Raw genomic sequence first — 25,446 nt, 5'->3', positions numbered from 1 at the left:
ACTTCTGAACCTTGAGATAATGAAGGCATAATGAAGGCAACCTGAACTTCTGAACCTTGAATTCAAAACCAACAAATTCGGTGTTTTTTACAATTCAATATTAAGTAGGCCTCTATTCAATGCCTTTTAAAATCCAAAACATTATGTCACTGATTTGCTTCCACATTACATTATTTCAACTGACACTTGCAAAGAGTACAGAGACAAATGTTCGCTGTGCATCTGCTGTTTTATTAAAAACACAATTAAAATAAACAGAGACATTTAGAAACAGCACAGACATGAGAGAACACTAAAAGCCAGTTTGTAACATTTTAACAGCAACCATTCCATTTAGCAACCATTACAGTTTATTATTGGTTAAGCAGAGTACAGATATACCCATGACAAGCGGTCCTCTAAAGTGTGAAAGAACGGAGAAATAAAAGTTATGGTTGTGACAGGTCAGGAATTGGGGCTATGCAAATTGCTGCGATGCGTATTGCTACTTTTGTCTTGTATTCTAATTTAAAAAAACAAAGTATTGTTCTCTCACGTTTACATCCCTGGGTTGCGATGACAGTATAAAATGACAAATTGCTTTCCGAAAACTGCGCTTGCTTGTATAATATCAAATCCATTAAATTATAAAATCATAACACAGTGAAAACGACAGGGATGACGTGGCCTGCTAGGCGCCAAAAGACGAAACATTTAAAAGCAATTGGACTCAGAGATTCAACCATGACAGCTGTTTAAGCATCGAAAATACATTGTAATAAAATAACTTTGAACTACATCAAGGCCATTATGCTTGAGCTTACCCTCCTGCTCCGATGGATGATAGAGACTACGAACTAAGGGAGACAGAATTCCCGGACATCATATATTTTAAATGTTCACGAATCTTTAAACTGTGATTCCAAACCCTAAAGTCCCTCTAACTCCCTGATCAGGTTTTATTTGTGTGGGAAACCATCTTTAGTTTGAGTCTATCTGTGACCGGTCCCTTCTAGACACGGCAGTCAGCCCTCAACACCTCCGTCCACCTTCTCTGCCCCGTGGATGAGTTACCTCCATGTTAGGCTACAGCGCTTCTTTTGGAATTAGTTCCGTCCTCCCTCTCCACCATCCATCTTTCTTTATCTCGAGCATAGCTAAGGACTTCCTGCCCTCATCTTAAGACTGATGTCCACACCTATGTACAACTTATATACAATTACATGACTGTTTATGTGTGTCGTGTTACAGAATGATCTCCTTCCTGTATTGTCTGTTTTTTTCAAGTGAGGGTCCTCTCTCCAAACTCTCTCTACTACTGGTTCCTACATGTTCCTATTCTCTAACTAGTCAGCTAGGTCTGTTAGTATTGCACTGAGTAGAATAATCTTCACTCAAAAGCTACTCTGGGACACCTGTTTAGACATCATAAACAAATCGGACTGAATTCGTTACCGTTCTGATCTACAGTGCACTGGCGAGGCACAGTCAACGAGGTAGATAGATATGGATACTCCCCATACTCTGTGCTGAGAGGAGCCAGCTACCTGTGTTCCTCCAGGCCTGGCCACGTCACACACTGCCAGCCCCTCGAGTCAGTCCCCCTGCCTCGAGTCAGTCCCCCTGCCTCGAGTCAGTCCCCCTGCCAGCCATCTGGTGACGTTGAGCCAGCTGTATACTGGTTGTATCAGTTGGGATTCAAAAGAGACTTTGATGACTTAGCTCTGCTAACGTCTGCCTGCCCACGACACGAACAGCATCCTATACGTCACGCAGGCTCCAGGCCCTTCATGGAGACCGACCATGCATGGTTTCATCATTAAAAAAATGGAGTGGCTCCATCAAAACAGACTCCTAAAACAGGCTACCATTCAGTATAACCTTTAGCTACCAGATTAAGTTAATAAAAGGACTGTGGATGTAGGAGTCGGTCATTATTTCCTGGGTGTCTTTCACTGGCTGGCCCTCGGATTTGGGGTCTAGAGAAGAGTGTAGGACTGTACATACCAACAAACAAAACATCTGTAGCAGAAATCAGGGTGTAGATTGGCAGTGAGTGTGTAGGTCCCTTTTGTGTGTGTGTGTGTGTGTGTGCATGCGCATGTTAAACATTAATGGTACACCTAAAGCATTTTGAATGGTCAATGATCCATGATGCATCACAGACCACTTACTTCTCTGTTCGAGTTCTTTGAGATGCAAATCTGACAGGTACGTGGTGTGCACTTGTGTGTGTGTGCACTTGTGTGTGTGTACTTGTGTGTGTGCGTGTCATCAGGAGGCAGCGATGGTGGTGCCTCCGCTGAGTCTCAGCAGGATGTGCTGACAGTCCTGCAGGGAGCGCCGATCCCCCACACGCTCCAGGGTGCGCTTGGCCTCCGCCAGCAGACGGGCCCGGTGCCCGGGCGGGGTCAGGAGGGGGAGGGGCAGGTGGCGACACGCCAGCAGGATGGCATGGGCCCGCTCCCTCTCTCCCAGGACACAGTCCCCATCAGCTGGAGGGAGGAGGAGGAGGAGGGAGGAGGAGGAAGGGTTGACAGAAAATTGATCTGTTTTGGGATAAACTCAAGGCCTGTGTGTGGTTTGTGTGTGTACTGTGTGTGTGTGTATGTTGTGTGTGTGTGTACTGCGTGTGTATGTTCTGTGTGTGTGTGTGTATGTATGTTGTGTGTGTGTGTGTGTATGTGTGTGTGTGTGTGTGTGTATGTTGTGTGTGTGTCTCACCCAAGCTGTCTCCAGGGCTGTTAGGTCGGCGCCGCAGGCTGTGTTCCAGCAGCTGGTGAGTGCGGGTGGGACTGGCTCCAGCCATCAGCCTCACAGTGGTCTCATGGAGGAACACCTGCACAGGAACACTTGTTAGCACAACACACCTGGACTGGACCCCAGTACAACACACCTGGGGTCTCATTTATAAAACTGTGCGTAGGATTCTTACTAAAAGTGTACGTACGCCCAAAAGACTAAAATGTACGCCATTTTAGTCTTACGTACACTTTTAGTAAGAATCCTATGCACACCTGTAAGCAATGTTCCCTTTATAAATCACAGATTACCTACAAGTGTGCGTACATGAATCTGCATTTTACCACGCCCTGAACACGCCCATTTTTAACCATAAATGGTCAATGCAAAGCACCTCATGAATGCTAATCCAGTATATTAATGACCCTGGCATGTGATTGTTTTATACGGTGAATCATGCATGACAACTTCTCAGACACTGTTAGCTTATTGGCGGAGGCCCGAAAACCACATTATTTGGTGGCCGGTGGATCACTAATGAAAAAAAAACAGTGCGAGTGGCGTCAACTGTGCCAGTGATACTGCGAGTCGACAATTTGAAAACAAAAGCGTTTTGTTATGAACAGTAGTCTATTAAAGTCTGGACTGATAACGAGGACGTAGAGTGTAGCAATTGCGCGGGAGCTTAACAACTGTATTTCCAGTTTTTGACATATGATGATATATATGCACAATATTAAAGAAATATATTTAGTTATACAATGTGTTCTGCAGTTATCTAAAGGTAGGATATGTGATGTTATCCTGTATTCCATGCAGTCGGGCTCGGGCATCTCCCCCTCCTACATCCCGTAGTGGACAATCTGATGGTGAGACATACAGCGCTGAATTTTGATTTAAAATTCCAACTGTTTCCAAAATGCGTAGGCCTACGGGAGGGTCAGAGTCTGCGTGAAGGACCGCACATTCTCCCATCAAGTTTGTTTTTTACAAATCACAACCTTTGCGTGGAAAGTGGCGTACGCACATTTTCAGCCCCGTTTTGTGGGTACGCAAGCTTTATAAATGAGACCCCTGGACTGTACATTACTACCAAATAACCCCCACTATTGCAGCCCAGCCCTGCACCTTGTGCTGTGCTTGTCTGTAGCTCTGGCCCAGCCTCCTCAAGGCGCTCAGGTCTCTCTGGAAGCCGGCCAGCTGGGCTCCTTGGGCGGGGCCTGGCTCTCCGTTGCTGCTGCCTCCTCTCTGCCATAGGCTGGTCCTCAGGGTCAGGAGGAGGTCACACACCAGAAGCTCCACCCCCTAGGTACAGGAAGAACACCCTGGTCAGACACAACACACTATGTACATAACAAACACTCACAAATATCTGAACATGAATCAAATGTTTTTTGACAAAACGTCCAAAATACAAATTGAATCCATATGAAATGTTCCTGCATGTACCATACGGGCAGTGCAGTGTGTTGGCCTGTAGGGGGTGGTGTGGTGTGTGTGCTGGGTGTGTGTGTGTGTGTGTGTGTGTGTGAGTGTGTGTGTGTGTGTGTGAGTGTGTGTGTGTGTGTGTGTGTGTGTGTGTGTGTGTGTGTGAGTGTGCTGGGTGTGCTGTGCAGACTGGGGGGGCCTCTGAGCTGCACTGCAGACACATCGCACCGGGAAGCAGGATCATGCAATGCAACTACAATGCACCTCAGCCACCCCCTACAACCCCACACTCTCTGCTGTCAGGTGCTCGTGTGTGTGTATGGCTGTATGTTTGTGTGTGTGTGTGTGTGTATGGCTGTGTGTGTGTGTGTGTGTGTATGGCTGTGTGTGTGTGTATGGCTGTGTGTGTGTGTATGGCTGTGTGTGTGTGTGTGGCTGTGTGTGTGTGTATGGCTGTGTGTGTGTGTATGGCTGTGTGTGTGTGTATGGCTGTGTGTGGCTGTGTGTGGCTTTGTGTGGCTGTGTGTGGCTGTGTGTGTATGGCTGTGTGTGTGTGTGTGACTGTGTGTGTGTGTACCTTGTTGAGCCAGCTGACAGAGGGGGGCAGGGAGATGCTGGCTCTCAGGTAGCTGCTGGCTCTGTCACAGTGAGACAGGCAGCCCACAGGCCCCTCCCCCTTCAGGGGGGACAGGCTCATCTGCACAGCCTTGCACAGCAGCAGGACAGCTTTGGGCAGGGGGTGGCTGCAACACAGCGGAGGCGCACACACACACACACACACACAGACCTTAAACTTGAATTTGTTACCGACTGAAGCACAAACAGCCTCAAACCCCCACTGTCACACACTGTAAAGATCTCTCTCTCTCTCTCTCTCTCTCTGTACTTACTTCAGTGTGTGCAGAGCCCTAGGCATGCGCTCAGTTTCAGCCAGCAGTGACTTCACAGTGACATCATCACCCTGCAGCCAATGAACAGCAGCTTTCAGGACCAGCGCCCACCAGCGACTCACTGGGTCTGCAACTGTGAGGAAGAGAAAAAAGAACATTCTGAGAATACTGTGTGTGTGTGTGTGTGTGTGTGTGTGTGTGTGTCAGACACACGGGGGTGGAGGGTGTGGTGTGTGTGTGTCTCACTCTCTCAGACACACACCACTCTCTCAGACACACACACACACACACACAGGGGGGTGTGTCTGAGGGTGTGGTGTGTGTGTCATACCTGGCATGGTGGTGTGACTGGGCAGGGCCGGGAAGGGAGGGGAGGGAGACAGAGACTCCTCAGTGCTGCTGTTCAACAGGTGCAGGAAGTCCAGAGCACTGGAGAACTCCCTGCATGATGAGACAGAGACAGAGAGACAGAGACAGAGAGACAGAGAGACAGAGAGAGAGAGAGAGAGAGACAGAGACAGAGACAGAGACAGAGACAGAGAGAGAGAGAGAGACAGAGAGTGTAAAGGGAGCATGTGTTGACACTGTGCTAGCGAGGCAGGGAGCTGGAAGTGTGTCCTGTACCCTGATTCCTTGTGTCTCCCTGCCTCGCTGTGTCTCGCTGCCTCGCTGTGTCTCGCTGCCTCGCTGTGTCTCGCTGCCTCGCTGTGTCTCGCTGCCTCGCTGTCTGCCTGGGGCTGCAGCAGAGAGTGCACCGCTCTCTCCAGAAGCTTCTCACAGAAACAACGGTGCAGCTGGGCAATAGGGTCAGCTGGAGAGAGAGAGAGAGAGAGAGAGAGAGAGTGAGAGAGACAGAGAGAGACAGAGAGACAGAGAGACAGAGAGACAGAGAGAACGTGAATTAAAATAATCAAAATTACAAGAATAATAACCCCCCCTCCAAAATGTGGTTATTGGTTCAAAGGTTTTTTTTTTGCTCCTTCAGGGATTTTGGGGTCCATACCTGGGTCTCTCTGGGAGGTGTACACCCCCTCTCCACTGTCTGACCTCACCGACCAATCACAGCTCAGGAAGAACTGCCTACCCAATGGGGTGAAGAGCCAGCGCAGGCAGTCAGGAACGGGCTTGGACTCTGACTGGCTGGCCACGCTCTCGGCACAGCTCAGCAGGTAACCCTGGGAGACGGAAACAGGAAGCACGAGGAGGACAGTGAGGATGAAGATTCAGAAGGAGATGGAGGAGAGAGGGTGGAGGAGGGAGGGTGGAGGAGGACAGGTGATGGAGCAGACACTCACGGGCAGGAAGGAAAGGTGGTGGCCCAGCACGGTGCGAAGGGCGGTTGCCGCGGTGACGTAGATCTGGGCGAGGTGAGCGGCTGCCATCTTTCCCTGGGCGCTTTCGCTGAGGGTGAGAGCGCTGAGAGACAGAGAGAGAGACCACAGAGCCCCACGCTGGGGAAGCTTCCCTACGGGGGGGGAGAGGGAGGGAGGGAGGGGTAGAGAGAGAGAGAGGGAGGGGGAGAGGGAGAGAGGGAGAGAGAGGGACAGACAGAGGGTGTAAGACAATATAACTTAACCTTCAGGTCAGGTTTCAACTATGTACAGAGGCTACAGTAATGACTGACATGACTTCAGTAACACCACTCATCTTGACCAAGGCTGACTGTCCAATCACCTGTGAGCTGCAGCTGGCTCAGCTTATGGTAGACCAGCGCTGCATCCCGTGAACTGGTCTTTGACTCCTCCCCCTCATGCTTCCCTCCAACCTGGTGCACCAGCCAGCCCAGTGGGGTGGGACGATGCAGGCAGTAGCGAATCAGGTTCCAGGAGAGAGAGAAGAGCAGGTCCAGATTGGTGGAGGGCAGAGCTCTTGTCAGGACTGACAGGCAGGTCTCCAGACTGGTCTCTGCTGCCGCATAGTCACCCTGGAGACGGGGGAGAGAGGGAGGGAGGGGGAGGGAGGGAGAGATTCACTCTACTGATATATCTCTCTAAACTAGTTTGCTAAGAAAAAGACTTGACACAATTTAAATAAAACATTCAGAAACTAGTCAACAACTAAAAAGATGAAAAATAAATATGATAAAACACTCAGACAAGGAGAATGAAGGATAGTCGGGGCCGTGAGCTCACCCTGCTGAGGTGCAGGTCGGCCTGCCTGCGATGCCTCCAGAAGGACACTGACTTGGGGGAGTGAAGGAGGGTGACTGGTTCCCACTGACGCAGAACCCTCACACACCCCCACACCGCGCCCACGCCACTCAGCACCCACACACTCACCCACGGCAACAGACACCACAGCCACGACGCTGGGGGGAGGAGCCAGACCGGGGGGGAGGGGTCAGTATGCAAATGAGCTACACATTTCAATGACATCACCAAATCGTCGCACGAACACTTCCTGGATCAGAACACTAGTCCTTGATGTTAGAACACTAGTCCTGGATCAGAACACTAGTCCTGGATGTTAGAACACTAGTCCTGGATGTTAGAACACTAGTCCTGGATCAGAACACTAGTCCTGGATGTTAGAACACTAGTCCTGGATGTTAGAACACTAGTCCTGGATCAGAACACTAGTCCTGGATGTTAGAACACTAGTCCTGGATGTTAGAACACTAGTCCTGGATCAGAACACTAGTCCTGGATGTTAGAACACTAGTCCTGGATCAGAACACTAGTCCTGGATGTTAGAACACTAGTCCTGGATGTTAGAACACTAGTCCTGGATGTTAGAACACTAGTCCTGGATGTTAGAACACTACTCCTCCACCTAAAGGAGATGTTCTCACCAAAGTTCTGTGTCTGGCTGGGGAACCAGACCAGGGTCCTGGAGGGCCCGTGCCCAGGGGTCAGGCCGGGGCTGCCCGGGGGCTCGGGCCCCAGGAGGGAGGGCAGGGGGTTCAGGGACAGGCAGAGGAAGGTCAGGGCACACAGCAGGAGACGAGACCGATCCATCACTCCCACTGAGGGGGGCGAGTCAGGCTCACACTTAACCTGAGAGAGAGAGAGAGAGAGAGAGAGAGAGAGACAGAGAGAGAGAGAGAGAGAGAGAGAGAGAGAGAGAGAAGAATGATGTAAATGGGGGAGGCGGGTTGCAGTGTGAGAACAAGGTGTGTGTGTTTCTTCCCATGCAGTGTCCAGCTCACCAGCTCGTGGTCCAGCAGAGGGCTGGAAGGTTCTGAGTCGATGCAGTAGGGAGAGAACTGAGGAGAGCTGGAGCCAGACTCTGACTCTGAGGCAGGAGGAGACAACATCACCACCTCCGCCTTCATCTCCACATCCTCCGACAGACACACCACGGACTCTGGGAGAGGGAGGGGTTGAGAGGGAAGGGGGGAGGTGTTGAGAGGGAGGGAGATAAAGATGGAGGGGGTAAAGAAAGCAGAGGAGTAGATGAAGGTATGGATGGAGGGGAAGAAAGATGAAAGGAGAGAGAAAGAGCAAGACAGGTCAACATTGTGTTTGGAGACTTTGTACTCTCTCCCTATAGTCCCAATCCCCCCACCCCTGAATCCATAATGTCTACCCTTAGACCCATACCCCCCCCCCCCCCCCCCACACACACACACACACACACACACACACACACACACACATACTGTTCTTCATCTTCAGGGTCAGGTTCTCCTGCCTCAGCTTGTGGTTGACCTGCTGTAGGTACTTGATGTAGTCGATGGCTTTCTTCAGCACGCCTGACTTGTGCATCTGCAAACAGGATTTAGAGCTGGGATTCAGAAACCTTAGACTTGAGCTTCACAACAGAGTCATAATGTTAGCATATAACTTAGCAGACTAACCATGAAGTCATAATGTTAGCATGTTAGCCTGGGCCCTGGTCAGACTAACCTTGGCATCATTGCCCATCACCAGGTCTCTCAGCTCCAGGATCTTGTCGTTGATGGACGACCTGTACCGTTTCTCAATGATGTTGTGAGTGGTCCTCTTCTCCCCCTCCTTCACCACGCCCCCTGGCCCCACCCCCATCATCTGGCTCTGGTCCATTATTTGTCTGATCCCGCCTCCACACTGGGCGTTACCCGACTGCAGCTGTTTGATTGGTAATTTGTCGGCGCCCATCATGACGGGCACGGTGGTCAGGATGTTGCTGCTCATCAGAGTCTGAGAGAGGGGAGGAGGAGAGAGGAAGACAGGAAGGTCAAGTTAGTGAAGAGGAAGGCATGATGACAGGAAGTTAATAGAGGAGGAGAGAGGAAGACAGGAGGTGGAGAAGAAGGAAAAGGCAGGTCAGGATATGTCTCCTGAAGACACTGTGATCAGAGAGGAAGACTCACAGGAACCTGCAGAGCGGTGGTCTGGATGGGCGTGGTCAGGGTGGTGATCCCGTTGGGGTTCTGCATGGTGGACAGAACCTGGGTCCCATCTGACTTCAGAGTGGTCAGAACCAGAGAGTCAGTCTTCAGAATCTGAGGCTGGTGAACCAGGAGCTGAGGGAGGGGAGGGAGCACAATGGTGCAGTTAATTTCAAATTATTCCTCCCCTCAAAACAATATTTTTTGTTAAGAAAGTAGAAAATGCTAAATATCCACGTGTGTTGTCAGTGTTGCGAGCCGTTGTGAGGCCTTGGGGTGTCCAGGTCCCTCACCTGCTGCATCTGCGGCTGCATGGTGTGAACTGTGGTGGGCGTCTGGATGGTCTGGATGGTCTGGCCGTTCTGTGTCAGGACACGCTGGTGCTGGATGGTCATTGGCTGGACCTGCTGTGACGTCATAATGCTCTGCATCTGTGGTTGGAGGACTACGGGCAGATGAAAAAAAAAAAGATAATAAATCAGTAACAAGCCAATCATATAACTGATTCGAATGGATTATATTAAATGTTTTAATGAGACCCCTTTCCTTGAACAACAGCGTTAGTCCCTCCGCCCCCCCTCCCTCCCCCCTGACCTTGGAAGCCCGTGGTGGGGCTCTGGTGGCAGATGACCGGGTTCTGGATGAAGCGGGACTGGCCCCCGTTGGAGGTGATCATGACGGTCTGGGCCTGGGTCTGGATGGGCATGGTCTGGTTGTGGGTCTGGACCAGGGTGTGGACTGGGAAGGTCTGGGTCTGCAGGGGGAGGCCCTGGGTGTGGACCTGGATGGCGGGCTGGGCTTGCTGCTGGGGATGGGGCTGGATGTGCTGGGGCTGAACCTGGGGCCGGGGCTGGAGCAGGGGAGGGGTACGGGTCACATGGTGCTGCCCAGCCGAGATGGTCTGGATGGGGGTCTGGGGCGGGGTGAGGGGCATGGACTGGGGGGTCAGCATCCCTGAGGGCATGAGGGTGCCCTTGCTGGGCTGGTAGACGGGGGAGGTAGTGGGGGTGCTGGGGGTCTGGGGGGGGGCTGGGTTGGTGGATGCTGGCCCCGACTGGAGGGACCCTGCGGAGGGCATCTGGTCATCGAAGAGGTCCGGAAAATCCCCCACCTGGTTACTGATGAACTGGACCATCTCTGTAGGAAGAGAGAGGGAGAGAGAGCACCAAAAAGGGATGGTTTTGAGTCTAAATAAGCTTTTCACACATAATAATTGAAATTTGAATAATAATAATAAATGAATAAAGTTATAAATGGATATTATATAATGGAAAGCAAAGTGAAAAAAAGGGAAGCATAAAACGACATAATGCTACTATGTTTCCCTGAATCTGTTTGGCGTTTCTTATCAGAGAAAAACCACAATGCTTCATCAAGTCCAATAAAGACATAAAAGTGTCCTAGTTCCTTAAGCCGTCACTGTGTCACTGCACGGGTGAACCATCCCTGAGGAGCGTGGTTAATGCTTAATGCTTCCTCACACACTCTGAACATGAGAGATCGATCACTAGGATACTGTATCACATACCTTCCCCAGACGCCTGAGGCACCTGAGGCTCAGGTACTGCAGTTAAGTCGCGCACGCACGCACGCACGCACGCACACACACACACACCCTACTGACTCAGGAGTGATCCGGTACTTACTACTTGTTCATGACTAAGTCACTGCTGACTCAAATGACTGGAAGCATGATCTGGTCACACTAACATGATCTGGTCACGCTAACATGATCTGGTCACGCTAACATGATCTGGTCACACTAACATGATCTGGTCACGCTAACATGATCTGGTCACGCTAACATGATCTGGTCACGCTAACATGATCTGGTCACACTAACATGATCTGGTCACGCTAACATGATCTGGTCACACTAACATGATCTGGTCACACTAACATGATCTGGTCACGCTAACATGATCTGGTCACACTAACATGATCTGGTCACACTAACATGATCTGGTCACGCTAACATGTCCTTGACTGAAGAGATCTCAGACTCTGAGCCAGATTGTTGCCAAGGACAAGCTACTGGTGACTAACTCAAGGTTCCTGGCCCAGGCCTTGCAACACGGCTACTGTTCTGGCCCAGAGTCAGGGAGGACAGATAGGAAATGAGCCATTACTGTGTATGGTGGAGCGATTGTATAGCTAGCCTTGACAAAGGCCAAGGTTACCTAGCAGCTGATGACTGCAGACAGACTAAGGTCATCTAACACAGATAACCTGGGTGACAATAGCAACTAGGTGAAAGAGGAAGTGAGATAAAGTCCTGGCTGGTGTCTTTAGTAATGTACACACGAGGAAGATTGTGGCCGACCCCTCCCACCCTGGCCACTCCCTGTTCCAGCTACTCCCCTCCGGCAGAAGGCTGCGGTCCATCAGGACCAAAACCTCACGCCATAAGAACAGTTTCTTTCCACCTGCTATTGGCCTCTTCAACAAGGCCAAGGACTCCCATTGACATTCATTCACTTATTTAACCCAGTATCTGATTGCACTATGTTGTCCACTCATGCTGCTCATTCTTATCCTTATTCTTATTTTTATATATATTTTATTTTATATTTAAATTATTTTATTCTTAGATTGTTTAGTTCTTAGGAATAGTTAAACTTCTGTACCTTTACTTAATTTAAGATTCGTATATGTTTAGTGTTTGCACCTCCCTGCCACAGTAAATTCCGTGTTTGTATAACATACAGCTGATTCTGATGATCACTTCTCTAGAATGGCAGCTGGCAGCAGATGTGAAGCCAGTCTGGCTCAGACCACTGGAGAGATCCACAACCCATCAGGACACTTTGTTTGGAACATGTCCGTGACCTATTGCCATTATGGTTTCCTAACTGTTCTTCCTTGTATTGTACCTAGTTAAGCCACTGCATTCCTACAGAGTAACAAACGGGCATTGTTTTGTTTCAATGGTTACACAACACCGAACATGATATTATCATGTAAAGTTGTGTCCCTGAAGAGTCCACATCAAGAGAAACATCCCCATGGACTTTGGAGTGACTTGACTCCATGTAGTGGATGTCAGACTTTCAGCAAGCAATCTGGGTTGAAACACCACTGTTCTCCAAGTGGCCTTGACCTCCCTATACTGTATTCACAGATTGGAGAGACTATGATTGGAGAGACTAGGGTAGTCAAGGCAAGCCCTTCTTGGTTTTCAGACACACTGGTGAGGTATTGAAGAGACTGCATGGTTGGGTCCACACAGAATCACCTGAGCCAAACTTCCTTTCCAAACATGTCTTGGTAAACGCCTGCTAATTAAACCCAACTGAATTTCCATCTATGGGGCCACACACACACACACACACACACACACACTCATCCCCAGACTGCACTCTCTCTCTCACTCGCTCTCAAAAATTTGGACACACAGAGACAGATTTTCATGCACACACACACACACACACACACACACACACACACACACACACACACACACACACACACACACACACACACACACACACACACACACACACACACACACACACACACACACACACACACACACACACACACACACACACACACACACGGTTTTCAGCAGAGGGACAGAACAAAACCCTCCCCCCTGCCCACCCTGCCCCCCTCCTCTCCTGCCCCCCCTCCCCTGACCCCCTTCCTCCCCTGCCCCCCCTCCCCTGACCCCCTTCCTCTCCTGCCCCCCCTCCCCCCTGACCCGAGGACAAGCGAGATACAAAGAGATAAAGCCGTCAGAGGGGGAGGCTCTCCTTGGAGCTCAGCAGAGAGACACGTTATGTAATGAGAGGAGTGGCAGGAGAACATGAAGGAGAACCTTCTAGACTGCCGGCGCTACGGGACCAGACAGACAGGTTCCAGAGGAACGGGACCAGCGGCTCTCTGCCCTGACGCCCCGGTAGAGGCCCCGATAGAGGCCCCGACATAGGCCCCGATAGAGGCCCCGATAGAGGCCCCGGTAGAGGCCCCGGTAGAGGCCCCGGTAGAGGCCCCGGTAGAGGCCCCGGTAGAACAGCCTCACGACCCCCACCCCCACACAGCCTGACGACCCCCACCCCCACACAGCCTCACAACCCCCACACAGCCTCATGACCCCCACACAGCCTCACGACCCCCACACAGCCTCACGACCCCCACACAGCCTCACGACCCCCACACAGCCTCACGACCCCCACACAGCCTCACGACCCCCACCCCCACACAGCCTCACGACCCCCACCCCCACACAGCCTGACGACCCCCACACAGCCTCACGACCCCCACACAGCCTCACGACCCCCACCCCCACACAGCCTCACGACCCCCACACAGCCTCACGACCCCCACCCCCACACAGCCTGACGACCCCCACACAGCCTCACGACCCCCACACAGCCTCACGACCCCCACTACTCACAGCCTCACGACCCCCACCCCCACACAGCCTCACGACCCCCACACAGCCTCACGACCCCCACCCCCACACAGCCTCACGACCCCCACACAGCCTCACGACCCCCACCCCCACACAGCCTGACGACCCCCACACAGCCTCACGACCCCCACACAGCCTCACGACCCCCACTACTCACAGCCTCACGACCCCCACCCCCACACAGCCTCACGACCCCCACACAGCCTCACGACCCCCACTACTCACAGCCTCACGACCCCCACCCCCACACAGCCTCACGACCCCCACACAGCCTCACGACCCCCACTACTCACAGCCTCATGAGCAGGGAGATCCTTTTGATGTAGAATGGGTTAAGGGTTAGAATGACCGGTGACAAATCTGAACTTATCTCACATGTCTGATAACAATCTAATAATGTGCTGATACTTAACATGACATTTTATATATCCCCTCCCTCCCTCCAGTCATCACTCCATCCATGCCTCTCTCTGTCTGTATCTGGTAACTTGGCGTTCAGTGAAATTCCGCTCTAATTGAAATCCGGTGACGCCTGCAGCCTGCAGTCCCGTCGTTTCACAGAGGGACTAAAGGGATCAACCTTGTTTTGATAAGACCTGAACAGGATGTAAGACCTGAACAGGATGTGATCTAGCTGCTGAGCTCTGGGGACAGTGCACACTCAGCTGGGCCTGGACACTGGAGCGAGAGGGGGGCCTGGACACTGGAGCGAGAGGGGGGCCTGGACACTGGAGCGAGAGGGGGGCCTGGACACTGGAGCGAGAGGGGGGCCTGGACACTGGAGCGAGAGGGGGGCCTGGACACTGGAGCGAGAGGGGGGCCGACAGGCAGAGGGGGGACCAAGGGGGGCCAAGGGGGCCTTTGTCACCAGTCACAGTTGACAGCAAGGGTGTTTTCACAGTGCTCCATTATAAAGACTGTGTTTTTCATGTCTGAAAAAGTGCATCTATTATTTATATTTTTTGGGCTGGTTGATGAATAATATATTTCCAGGTAGTCTACTGTTTATTATTAAAATTTGAATTTGAAGAATGAGAGTCTGCAGATTTTTGTTTTTTTATTAATTGAAAATGAATTCTCACTCTTAGGTTCCACAACCATGCCTTTTAACAATGGTCTCGTCATTCACTTCTATTCTTATGTTCTATTCTGTTAAGTCACGCTCTTCTGGAAAGTTTGACAACCACCCACGCGAAAACAACTATTCAGCTATGCAACGAACACTTATGGAAGGTTAGACGGAAAATATGCATCATTTATGAGAAACTTTCCCAAACTTTTGATTTCACCAGTTTAACGCAGAATATTTTGGAATTTGCTAAACTGATGACAGGTGTCACTGCACTACAAGCACGTTAATCTGAATAGCATTTTTATTTCCGTATTTTTCGTTCCACAAACAACAGGATTTTTAAAATATATATAAATATCATTTGATAATTGGACTACTGCGCATCTAGGTTAAACCCTGGATTTGACACATGATGCTCATCTATGTGAGTCGTGAGGTCCGCGATAATAGGCAGCGCTCCGGACTGAGCGGAAACAGTACGTAACTGCAGAAACACAACAATAACACAAACGATTTTCTTACCATCGATATCCCCCAAAGTAAATTCATTGCCCAGTTCTGACAGCGTAGGGTCCATGTTTTCCAGAGACGGGATGTTCTGCCCGCTGTCCATCCTGTGAGTGAGGCTCGCCTCCCCGGTCTATACCGGAGCCGGGTTGTCGAAGAGAACCAATGACGGGAGAGCTGTTTGGCCGTCACAAACGTCAACCGAGGCTTTATCTTATCTGTTAGAATATAAATGTATTATCAGATAAATTGATACAATTCACGAGCGCCTCCGAGAGGCGGACTTCTGTACAAATGAATACATTTACAATGTTGAAGACGCCATCTTCTTGTTTTCCCCTCCTTTACGTCATTCACAAACACAGACTGTATAAGCATGAGACCAGGCAGCACTAACCAATCAAATAGCCACCTTTGCCGTGGCCTGATAGTACCACAGCGCCTATAGGGCCAGCTGGCTAGACTCCGCCCATTATAGCCTACGTTTCAACACAGTATCTATGTATATCCGCCGCTTGGGGAATGTAGTGTGTATAATACATACAATTAATTTATTATTAGCCCACTATACATTACGTAATAGTGGTAATATGTACATCAATCGGAACAATTACTTGTACCTGTGAGTGGACTAGTTAACGCACTTTTATATAAGAAAAAACAAACCATTTCAGATTTCTCTAAAACGTATTTTATTTTTTTATCTTTTGGTTCCATTAAAAACAATTTTGGGAAACATTTAAAAAAGGCACCTCCGTCCCAGCGATCTATTTCCTGTCAGTTGGATACAAAGCTTATCAGTTATTGATAAAATAACAACAAGTCATAACAACCATTACAATTGAGTCTCAGTTCATAACTGTGAACATGACAAGTGCACAATAACTGCAATTCCTGCTAAATAACTATTAGTCTCCTATGTTACTAACAGTCGTTTTTCTCAATATAATTTAATTAAATGCATCAATATTAAAATAGCTCTGAAAATCAATTCTACAAATACTGTTAGTGCACACCAAAAAATACAAATATTGTAAGTGCCCATTAGTTAACTTCATTTCAAAAACCGTGAATTGTGCTTTTACTGCATAAATACTTAACTTTCTAGGTAAATCCTTGTCTATGGATCATTAATAACCCCAAAACAGATATACTTAACACTGTCAGTTATGTGTGCGATAGTGTAAGAAGTAGATAGCCAAGCGCTATAATAAAGTATGATTGTGATAAGATGCTAAGACATAAACCAGTTTCAACCAGAATCCAAACTTTGAAGGTTGTGTGGAGATGGAGCCGTCCTGTGAAGGATCTTCCAGCTCTTCTTCCAGCTCTTGCCGTTCTGATTGTCCCTCATTTGTTCCAGTAGATCTCGTAGGACCTCCTCTCTGAGTGGTTGTTGTCCATGGTGGACCTGACCTTCTCCCTCACCACCTTGACCACCAGACCTCCCGCCAGAGCCATGCCTGCTGCAGCCTTCCCGATCTCTGCCACCGCCGTCAGGATGCGTGCCGTGGCCCCCATGGTGCCCACGGCGTCCGACATGACCCCCCCGGCCACCACCGCCTCCCCCACAGTGGCCCCTGCCGCCCCAGCCCCTGCACACTGGATGGCTCCAGCAGCAACACTGCCCCCGGTGGTGACAGCATGCTGCCCTGCCAGAGCAGCTACCTGTCCCACCCCCTGTGCTACAGTAGAGTTAGCTACACCGACCGCCCCCACAGCAGCTGTACCAGCCCCGTTCAGGGCAGTGACGCCCACAGTGGCCCCCTCTAGGGCCGCCCCCAGGGCAGCCCCAGCCCCCACGGCACACCCCACCCCGGCTGCCACCCCCACTGCCGCCGCCCCCATCAGGCTCACCTGCCCCAGGGCATCCAGGGCTGCCTCCCCTGGCCCGGCAGCCTCCGCCCCAGCCAGGGCGCCCACGGACCCCCCCAGCAGCCCCCCGGTGGCCGCCCCCAGCGCCACGGCTGTCTTCCCGGCCGCTGCCGCCACTATGGCCCCCACGGCCTTCCCCATCCCAGCGCCCCCTGCCACTGACATACCTGCCAGCTGTCCTGCGGCGAAGCCCACCGTGTTCCCCATAGCCGCTGCCCCTGCAGCCGCCGCAAGCGGGGCTGCTGCCCCGAACACCGCCCCCACCGCCATGCCCGTGGCCCCGGCCGCCACCAGGATCTTCACCCTTTCCAGAACCTTCCCGGAGAGGGCCGCCTCCCTCCGGAAGCGAGACAGGGCTGAACGGAAGGACGGCCTCCTGCTGTGACTCACGACCCCGCCACGCCTGCCTTCAAACTGTCTCCACCCCCTCTCTGCCCTGTCACTCAGGAGGCTGAGGGCACTCCCTCTCCTTTCCTCCGTCCACCTCTCCAGCCTCCGCTCCTCCCTCCCCTCTCCCCCAGACCCTCCCCTCTCCAGGCCTCTCATCCTCACCCCTCCTCTCAGCCCGTCCCAATCGAGATCACACTTCCTTCTTTTAGAAACTTTGGCCTCCTCCTCTCCCTCCTCCTGGCCTCTCTCCATCGCCAACACCATCCTCTCCTGCTCTTCTCTAATGGCCGCCTCTGCCTCCAGGAACATGGTGTTGGTGTAGAAGCCTCCTTCGTTCTCCTCCACCATGCTCTCCACCTTCCTCAGCAGCTCCCTGACCTGCTGGACATCTCCAGGGTCTCTGTTGTTCAGGACGTGGTACCTCCCCCCACACCTGTCTACCAGACCCCTCAGCTCCTCCTGGGGCTCTTTCCTCAGGTACCCCTCTATCCCCCTCCCCTCCAGATCATCCCCATGGGTGAACAGGACAAGGGTGTGGTCACGCACCGCACCCTCCCCGAATATCTGCGCCATCTTGTGGACGGCCCGCGCCTCATCCTGGGTGTAGCGGCCCAACGGGATGACCAGGAGGAAGGCGTGTGGGCCAGGGGCGGAGAGGGTCACACATTTGGCTATCTCAGCGTGAGTCTCCTCCTCCTGCAGACGCGTGTCTCCGAATCCAGGCATGTCTACCACCACCACCCTCCTCCTCCTCCCCGCTTCTCCCCCCGGGGGTCCCTCCTCCTCCTCCAGATCAGCACTGCCCTGCTCGCACACCTGTGTGATGGAGCGGGCACTCAGCTCAGACAGGAAGTGTTTGTGGCCCAGGATGGTGTTACCGGAGGCGCTTTTCCCAGACCCGGTTTTACCGATCAGAACGAGCCTGAGTTCTTCTGTCCCTCTGGTTGTTGTGTCATCCTCTTCCTCGGCCTGGACATCCTGGTCTGAGCCTCCCCCCCCTCCTCCTCTCCCTCCTGGGGGAAAGACCACAATGTGTGCAGGATTGACATCTGACAACATAAAGCCGAACTAACAAAGCTCCATTATACGGTTAGCTAGTGTGGCGTATCTTACTCTTAACACAACACATACAAAGTTACGGTAACAGTAGTTTTGGGTTGCTAAAGTTAGCAGTCAGCCCTACTCACCCTTCTGCTTTTGAAATCCCACGGCTGTGCAACACAATCATTATTATGAAAGCCTTGGAACGTTCCCTGCAATTTGCTGCGCACAACACTTTTGTTCGTAATTGTTTACTAGTCAGCTAGCTACAGTAGCACTATCGTTAGCTTCGATTAGCTTGTTCCAATCTAGCTCGTAACATCAAAGATCAAACATTAGAAAAAGATCAGGAAAGATCAATGATCACAGCGATTTAAGGATATAATTTAGATTGTTGTTAGGATAGTGTAGTCGCGGATCGTAGCTTGTGTTGTTGACAGCTAAATTGCTAGCTATTTTTAGCTGACTTGTTCAGATTAATTTCCAGTCTGCTTTCTGAAGTCCGAAACACCTACACTATGTTAAATTTGATCATGAGGATTTGCATACCTGATTCTTTGGAAAGAGACATCCTTGTCTTCTAAAAGCTATTACGCCAGCTACATTCAGGCTTTCTTTAGTCTGTTCAGCAACTGTCTGCTTCAAGTCAAAAGTAAATTAGATTCGAATAAAGAGGACGTTGTCTAACAAGGCGCCCCCCTTTGGTCTCTCTCTGTGAAGTGCAGTATAATTATGAATAATGACATAATATTTAATCAAATGTAATAAAACGACAATAGGCGTGTTTATTATCATGTGATAACATCTCAGCAATTATAATTTCTTTAAATATACAAATAACAGTCGCATTTACAAAACGGTCTCAAATATCGCCACCATTTCTTTAAATGCAATATATCGTTACCTTTGAAATACGGATTTGCTGCACCATGAATGACAAGGAAATCTTAAAACCAATTAATTAACATGAGGGGATCATCTACAGTAGGCCTATTTGATGCCTGAATTAAGCCAGGATAATTCGACAACACTTAAATGTTCTAATGAAGATAGATGTTGACAGGCAGTTAGACTATACTTACAGTAGCTCGTGATACAGTCACTCTCCCTTCTCAGCTTTGGTAAAACATGTTTAATTCTTTAATACAGACTTAAAGAACGAACACAAACACACTGTCATCCACACCCAGCTGCCAGGTAAACCACCTTTTCGGACACACAAGGTGTTTTGAAGTCTACCTCAGAGAAGGCCGGGAGCTCGCGCACACTGCCAGGCACAGATCGCACAACCGGACCATCAATCACAGCGAAATATCATAATTACAACTAACAACTAACAGAAAGGGGACAAAAATATGAATTAATTCAGCAAAACTACCTGCTTCCAAGCATTGTATTTTAAGCTTGGCTTTATGGGTAAACCAAATACATTCTTCTATACAAATTGAGGCTAAATTGAATTACGTCAGTGCTTGTTTGTAGTATATGATAATACAGTGTATTGTAAAGTTTAAACATAACACATAGCAATCTCTATTTGAAGTTGTTCTTGTAAATTCATCATATTCAAATGAATTATATTCCAAAGTACATTTATTTGTAATCAAGTTATCAAAATGTTTTTCCCTTTTCAAATCCCCTTCTACAGAAGGCTCCTGGACTATATTCGTTCCTGTGTCCTGCTATTTTATACCTGGACAGAGCTCATTAGTTAACTCTCCCCCTTCTGCCTCAAGGCTATTCCTTCAAACGTTCTCTCTCCCCCCTTCCTCTCCACTCCTCCTCCTCCCTTCATCTCCACTCCTCCTCCCTTCCTCTCCAGTCCTCCTCCTCTCTTCTCCTCCCATGCTCCCAGGATGCTGGGGTACAGTCTCATAGCTCAGTGCGGGAGCGAGAGATGCGTGGCCCTTTTCTGATCTCTTTCCTCTTCTCCTCCTTCCTCCTCCTCTTCTCCTCCTCCCTGAGGATCTTCTGAAAGGCCTCAGCAGTGTGAAGCACCTGGGACAGGCAGACAGAGGGAGTTGGAGTGTGTGTTAGAGTTAGAGAGAGTGTTCCCGTGTAGGTACTTGTGTCTGTGTGAGCTGTCAGGGGAGGTAGGGCAGGAACTGGAACAGCCAGAGAGGTGCTTGGTGAGGCTGAGAGCTACTCAGAGCAGAACTCACATCGTCTCTCTCCGTGCGGTAGGGGTTGGTGAAGTCAGGAGATTTCTCTGCTATTCCCAGCTCCTGCGACATCTGAGACAGAGGAGGGAGGAAAGAGAGAGAGAGGAAGGGGGAGGAAAGAGAGAGAGAGGAAGGGGGAGGAAAGAGAGAGAGAGGAAGGGGGAGGAAAGAGAGAGAGAGGAAGGGGGATGAAAGAGAGGGGTAGAAGATATACATGAGCAGGAGTAGAAAAAGGTACCGCATGTCCTGTGCTACCCTCACCTGTTACCCTCACCTGTGCTACCCTCACCTGTGCTACGCTCACCTGTGCTACGCTCACCTGTGCTACGCTCACCTGTGCTACCCTCACCTGTGCTACGCTCACCTGTGCTACGCTCACCTGTGCTACGCTCACCTGTGCTACCCTCACCTGTGCTACCCTCACCTGTGCTACGCTCACCTGTGCTACGCTCACCTGTGCTACCCTCACCTGTGCTACGCTCACCTGTGCTACCCTCACCTGTTACCCTCACCTGTGTTACCCTCACCTGTGTTACCCTCACCTGTGTTACCCTCACCTGTGCTACCCTCACCTGTGCTACCCTCACCTGTGCTACGCTCACCTGTGCTACCCTCACCTGTGCTACCCTCACCTGTGCTACCCTCACCTGTGCTACCCTCACCTGTGTTACTTGTTCTACTTGTTCCGGGAGTACAACGGCACTTAGGAATGCTTGGCTGGACCTGATGTTAGTTTCCTCCAGGATCACAAGGACTCGTATTGAGAGACTTGTTGCTCTTGTTGGTTAGTTGTAACGGTTTTAAATTCTTGTACTCGCTGTGAAATATTTTACTGTTGATTGTTTTTCTACAGGTACACTCTTGCACTTTTCGAGTTTCATGTTGTTTAATTTTAACTTGTTTAACTGCATGCTCTTATGGTTCTTCCCTTTGGCACTTATTTGGTTTTCCACAATGTATGCTTCATGTTTTGGCTGCTCGCAATGTTTGGTCGTTGTTATGATCAGTGACCTAGGCTCTTTTATAAAGCTCTCTCTTGGAAGTCGCTTTGGATAAAAGAGTCTGCTAAATGCATAAATGTAAATGTACCCTCACCTGTGCTACCCTCACCTGTGCTACCTTGTCGGAGAAATTTAGAATGTAAGGTTATATTCTGAAAATACTGGTGCTAGCATTCCTTTGTCAGTAGAGAGCCCTCTCCCCACATGACCTATAGATGACACTAGGCTTACGTAAACAAACTGACCTAGGTTGCACCTAGAGGTGCAATAAACCTTATCTGTGTTGAGTGAATCATATGGTCAAGCCTAGGGTCGGAGAACTCTAAGTTTCCACGCACACGCACACTGTCTCTGGGATCGATCATATTGACAGCTGATATGCAGGGGAGGAGACTTCTCACCAATAAATGGTCTTACCTGAAGACTTGTGAACCAGACAAACTTTGTAGCACAATGGCGTGTGATGTTTTTGTCTCCTTCTGGGCTGGCCGCAAGCAATAAAGTTTTCTTAAACTTGTTAACCGACTGACTGTGCAATGCTTGATATATTAATATTCCTGAAATACCTTCACCTGTGTTACCCTCACATATTAAGGTTAGTAGTATGCAACAAAGTTTTGAGTACACTGAATAGACTGTATTCCTGTGCAAACACCCCCCCCCCTTCTCACCAGTGTGAGCACATGCTGGTGTGCCCCCCCAGTGAAGACCCCGGTGAGGTTGCAGAAGCGCAGCCCCCAGCGCAGCAGCCCCCCCCACTCAGAGTTGCGGTCGTAGTAATGGTGGACGATGCGGGGGAACCGCAACGCCACGTCTCCGAAGAACGCCGTGTTCTCCACCACATGGGAGTAGGCTAGAGAGAGCCGGGGGGGGAGGGAGAGATAAAGATAGGTGGCCAAGGGGAGATAGAGAGGGAGAGAGGATGGGAGAGAAAGAGAGAGGTGGGGAAGGGAGAGAAGGAGAAGGGGGTTAATGATTTGCAGCAGTGAGAAGGAATCTGCAAAACATGTCATACACATGAATAGACACAAAATCCTGAACCTTAGAAGCTGCCAGGCTAAAATGAGAACTAGAGATGGGGAGAGAGAGAGAGAGGGAGAGAGACAGAGAGAGAGAGAATGGTCGTGGGGGGAGGGAGGGGGGTGGATGGAATAAGTTGAAATGAATATGGTCTAGGAAACTACAGAGAGGATGGCTGTGTCAGATACGACACACTGGAGGAAAGGACTTAATAGAGAGAGAGACAACGATCAAGGAGGGAGAGGGGGATGTGAGCCAGGCGCAGGAGCAGGCAGAAGACAAACTGCATTAGTATCGAGTGAAAGAAGGAGGGGAGGGGGAGGAAAGGAGAGGACAGGCGTGGAGAGGAAAGGAAGGAGGAGGTGAGGAAAGTGAAGAGAGGTTAGGAGAGGAGGCAGCCTGACCTTCTTTGATCTTGTCGTCCATGGGGAATGGGTCATCAGGCTGCATGTTGGCCGCAATTAGGATCGCTCTGGAATCCTCCAGCACCTACAGACACACACATGCGCATGCACACACACACACAACAAATGCTGACCGCTGAGGATGTGTTGATACTGTACTACAGGTCATCCATGAGGTCATCCATGAGGTCATCCATGAGGCGCTAACAGCCCTGGAGGACAACAGCCTCCAGCATCAGAATCAGAATGGGATTTATTCGCCATGAAAGTTTGCACAGACAAGGAATTTGCTTTGGCAGGAAGGTGCATACAATAAACATATACCTAAAATGTAAATATGTGGACTAACTATACTAAGGGTACATAAACTAGCAGTACTAAGTGGGATTAGAATATAATTAAATATACAATAAAATAAAATATAAGTTGCCGTAAATTACAATATAAAAATACAAAAATACAAATATTACAAAAAATACAAATGTACAAGATACCATGTTGTAATGCAGTGCAAAAAGCAGTGTGTTTTAATAGTAGTAGCAGACTTAGTAGCAGACTGCTACTCCAGCATCAACACACAACAATATAATAATCATGTCAATAACATCAGAGCTAATCAACCACAGCCTCAATCAGCATGACGTTCTGTACCTAACAATGGGATTCTACTCATGAAATCACAAAAGACTTAAACTTCCAATGAATGTTCAGACGTTATAGAGTTCTAGTCTAAGTGATGGCACTTGTGATGATTAGGGAAACCATGACTAAGTGATGGTTTCCCTAATCAGCCCCATTGTTACAATCTACACTGAGGAAGGTCTGCCAGTGACAACCCTGGTCCACAGTGCTGTGTGTGTGTGTGTGTGTGTGTCAAGGCCTGGGGCAGGGCCCAGCCCAGCCAGTACCTTGAACAAGCCTTTGAGCATAATGTCTATGATCTTGTACTGCTGGTTGATGTCGTTCAGCTCCACCAGGTTCTTCAGGGCGTTCAGCTGATCCTTCCTCTTTGTCTCAAACAGGCGCTTGTCTGGCAGGAGGGGGTAAGGATGACCGTAACACACACAGGACCGTGCGCACACACACACGCAGAGTTACACACAGGGTAACACACACACACACAGTCCAACACATACACAAGGAACCACAGCTAGTAGAAGTAGATTGGCGACACACACACACACAAACACACACACACAGTGTATAAGAGGATACAGATCTCCAGGTTGGAGTCATGTCTGTGTGTGTCTGGATCTGCAGAGGCCGAGGCTGTGGCCGCCACCAGCAGGAACACGGAGCACACACTCAGCATGGCCAGCAGGGGGCGACAGAGAGGCACTCTGCTAACACACACACGGTAGAGGGCAAGGTTGACTGTCAATTTCAGTTTCAGGTACAATGTTTCTTTGAGCCGCTGCACAACACTGCAGACCTGACAGTGACAAATCTCTCTCTCTCTCTCCTTCAAAACCCTGATGCATCGAAACACCCCCAAATAACTTTTTAAACTCTTGTCACCATCGCTTTCCTTGATCCTGTACTTCCACGCGCTCTCGTCCTCCCTCTCTCTCCCTCTTCCTCTCTCTCCAGTCTCTCACACACTCACTCCATCCTCTCCCAGCTTTGGGACTGGGACGTCTTGACATTCTCTCAGTTCCTCCCCCCCCCCACCACCTCCCCTGGTTGTTAATACATTTGAACCAGATGGAAGGGGTGGGTGAGAAGAGAAATAAAAGCCCTAAACCCCCCCCCCCCCAGATGAATATTGGATGAGGCAGTTTTAAAGAAAACGTTAGTCGAAAAGCGAAGTGTGGAGAAAACCATGTCGATAAAACATAAAAGATGCATAATTCAGCAAGGCGTCCATCGATGGTAATAGCCAACCCAGGAAGGAACAGAGAGAGAGAATGAGAGACACGAGAAGAGGGAGGATGAGAGGGGGAGACAGAATAATGAAAGTGAGGAAAGAGGGAGAGTGGAAAGATGGACGAACGAGAGGATTGGAGGAAAAGAGAGTCTGGCCAGGCCCTGAAGGGACTAGCAGGATTCCTGGTGAATATCATTTAGATTTGCCAAGGAGAAGCCAAGGGTGAATGAAAGACACGAGCAACAGCTGGGAAGAGACCGTCAGAATAAACGAAATCAGAAACTGAATGATCACCAGTGACCACCTTGACGTCCACTGTTAAGATTCCTCTCACCATCC

The 25,446-nt window shown here is 50.0% G+C and overlaps 2 protein-coding genes across 4 annotated transcripts in view; both read right to left on the bottom strand.

Annotated features, from left to right (window-relative positions):
- Positions 1 to 210: 210 nt before the first annotated feature.
- srebf2 (sterol regulatory element binding transcription factor 2) lies at positions 211 to 15,681 on the bottom strand. Its single transcript, XM_067232779.1, has 19 exons — positions 15,363 to 15,681; positions 9,946 to 10,488; positions 9,645 to 9,796; positions 9,334 to 9,486; positions 8,888 to 9,160; positions 8,641 to 8,746; positions 8,188 to 8,345; positions 7,831 to 8,035; positions 7,172 to 7,347; positions 6,714 to 6,963; positions 6,335 to 6,504; positions 6,043 to 6,214; positions 5,664 to 5,850; positions 5,371 to 5,480; positions 5,040 to 5,172; positions 4,727 to 4,892; positions 3,850 to 4,026; positions 2,704 to 2,818; positions 211 to 2,474 (listed from the first exon to the last, which is right to left on the bottom strand). Exons 1-19 carry the CDS (start codon positions 15,451 to 15,453, stop codon positions 2,254 to 2,256), a joined length of 3,558 nt encoding a protein of 1,185 aa, XP_067088880.1. The 5' UTR covers positions 15,454 to 15,681; the 3' UTR covers positions 211 to 2,253.
- Positions 15,682 to 19,424: 3,743 nt separating this feature from the next.
- Positions 19,425 to 25,446, bottom strand: part of LOC136940838 (coiled-coil domain-containing protein 134-like) — an 8,129-nt gene continuing 2,107 nt past the window's right edge. For 2 of the 3 annotated variants that reach the window (XM_067233161.1, XM_067233159.1), the window contains exons 2-7: positions 24,456 to 24,580; positions 24,149 to 24,270; positions 23,241 to 23,325; positions 22,488 to 22,669; positions 20,816 to 20,887; positions 19,425 to 20,651 (exon numbers count right to left, since the gene is read on the bottom strand). In XM_067233161.1, coding sequence (XP_067089262.1) covers positions 20,526 to 20,651; positions 20,816 to 20,887; positions 22,488 to 22,669; positions 23,241 to 23,325; positions 24,149 to 24,270; positions 24,456 to 24,552 — 684 coding nt within the window. In that variant the 5' untranslated portion in view covers positions 24,553 to 24,580 and the 3' untranslated portion in view covers positions 19,425 to 20,525. Of the gene's footprint in view, positions 20,652 to 20,815; positions 20,888 to 22,487; positions 22,670 to 23,240; positions 23,326 to 24,148; positions 24,271 to 24,455; positions 24,584 to 25,446 lie in introns of all 3 variants that reach the window. The other variant, XM_067233160.1, reaches the window with a different exon arrangement.

Source organism: Osmerus mordax, chromosome 3 (genome assembly GCF_038355195.1).
Source record: "Osmerus mordax isolate fOsmMor3 chromosome 3, fOsmMor3.pri, whole genome shotgun sequence".
Lineage (NCBI taxonomy): Eukaryota > Metazoa > Chordata > Actinopteri > Osmeriformes > Osmeridae > Osmerus > Osmerus mordax.
This window is presented reverse-complemented; position numbering and strand designations above follow the sequence as displayed.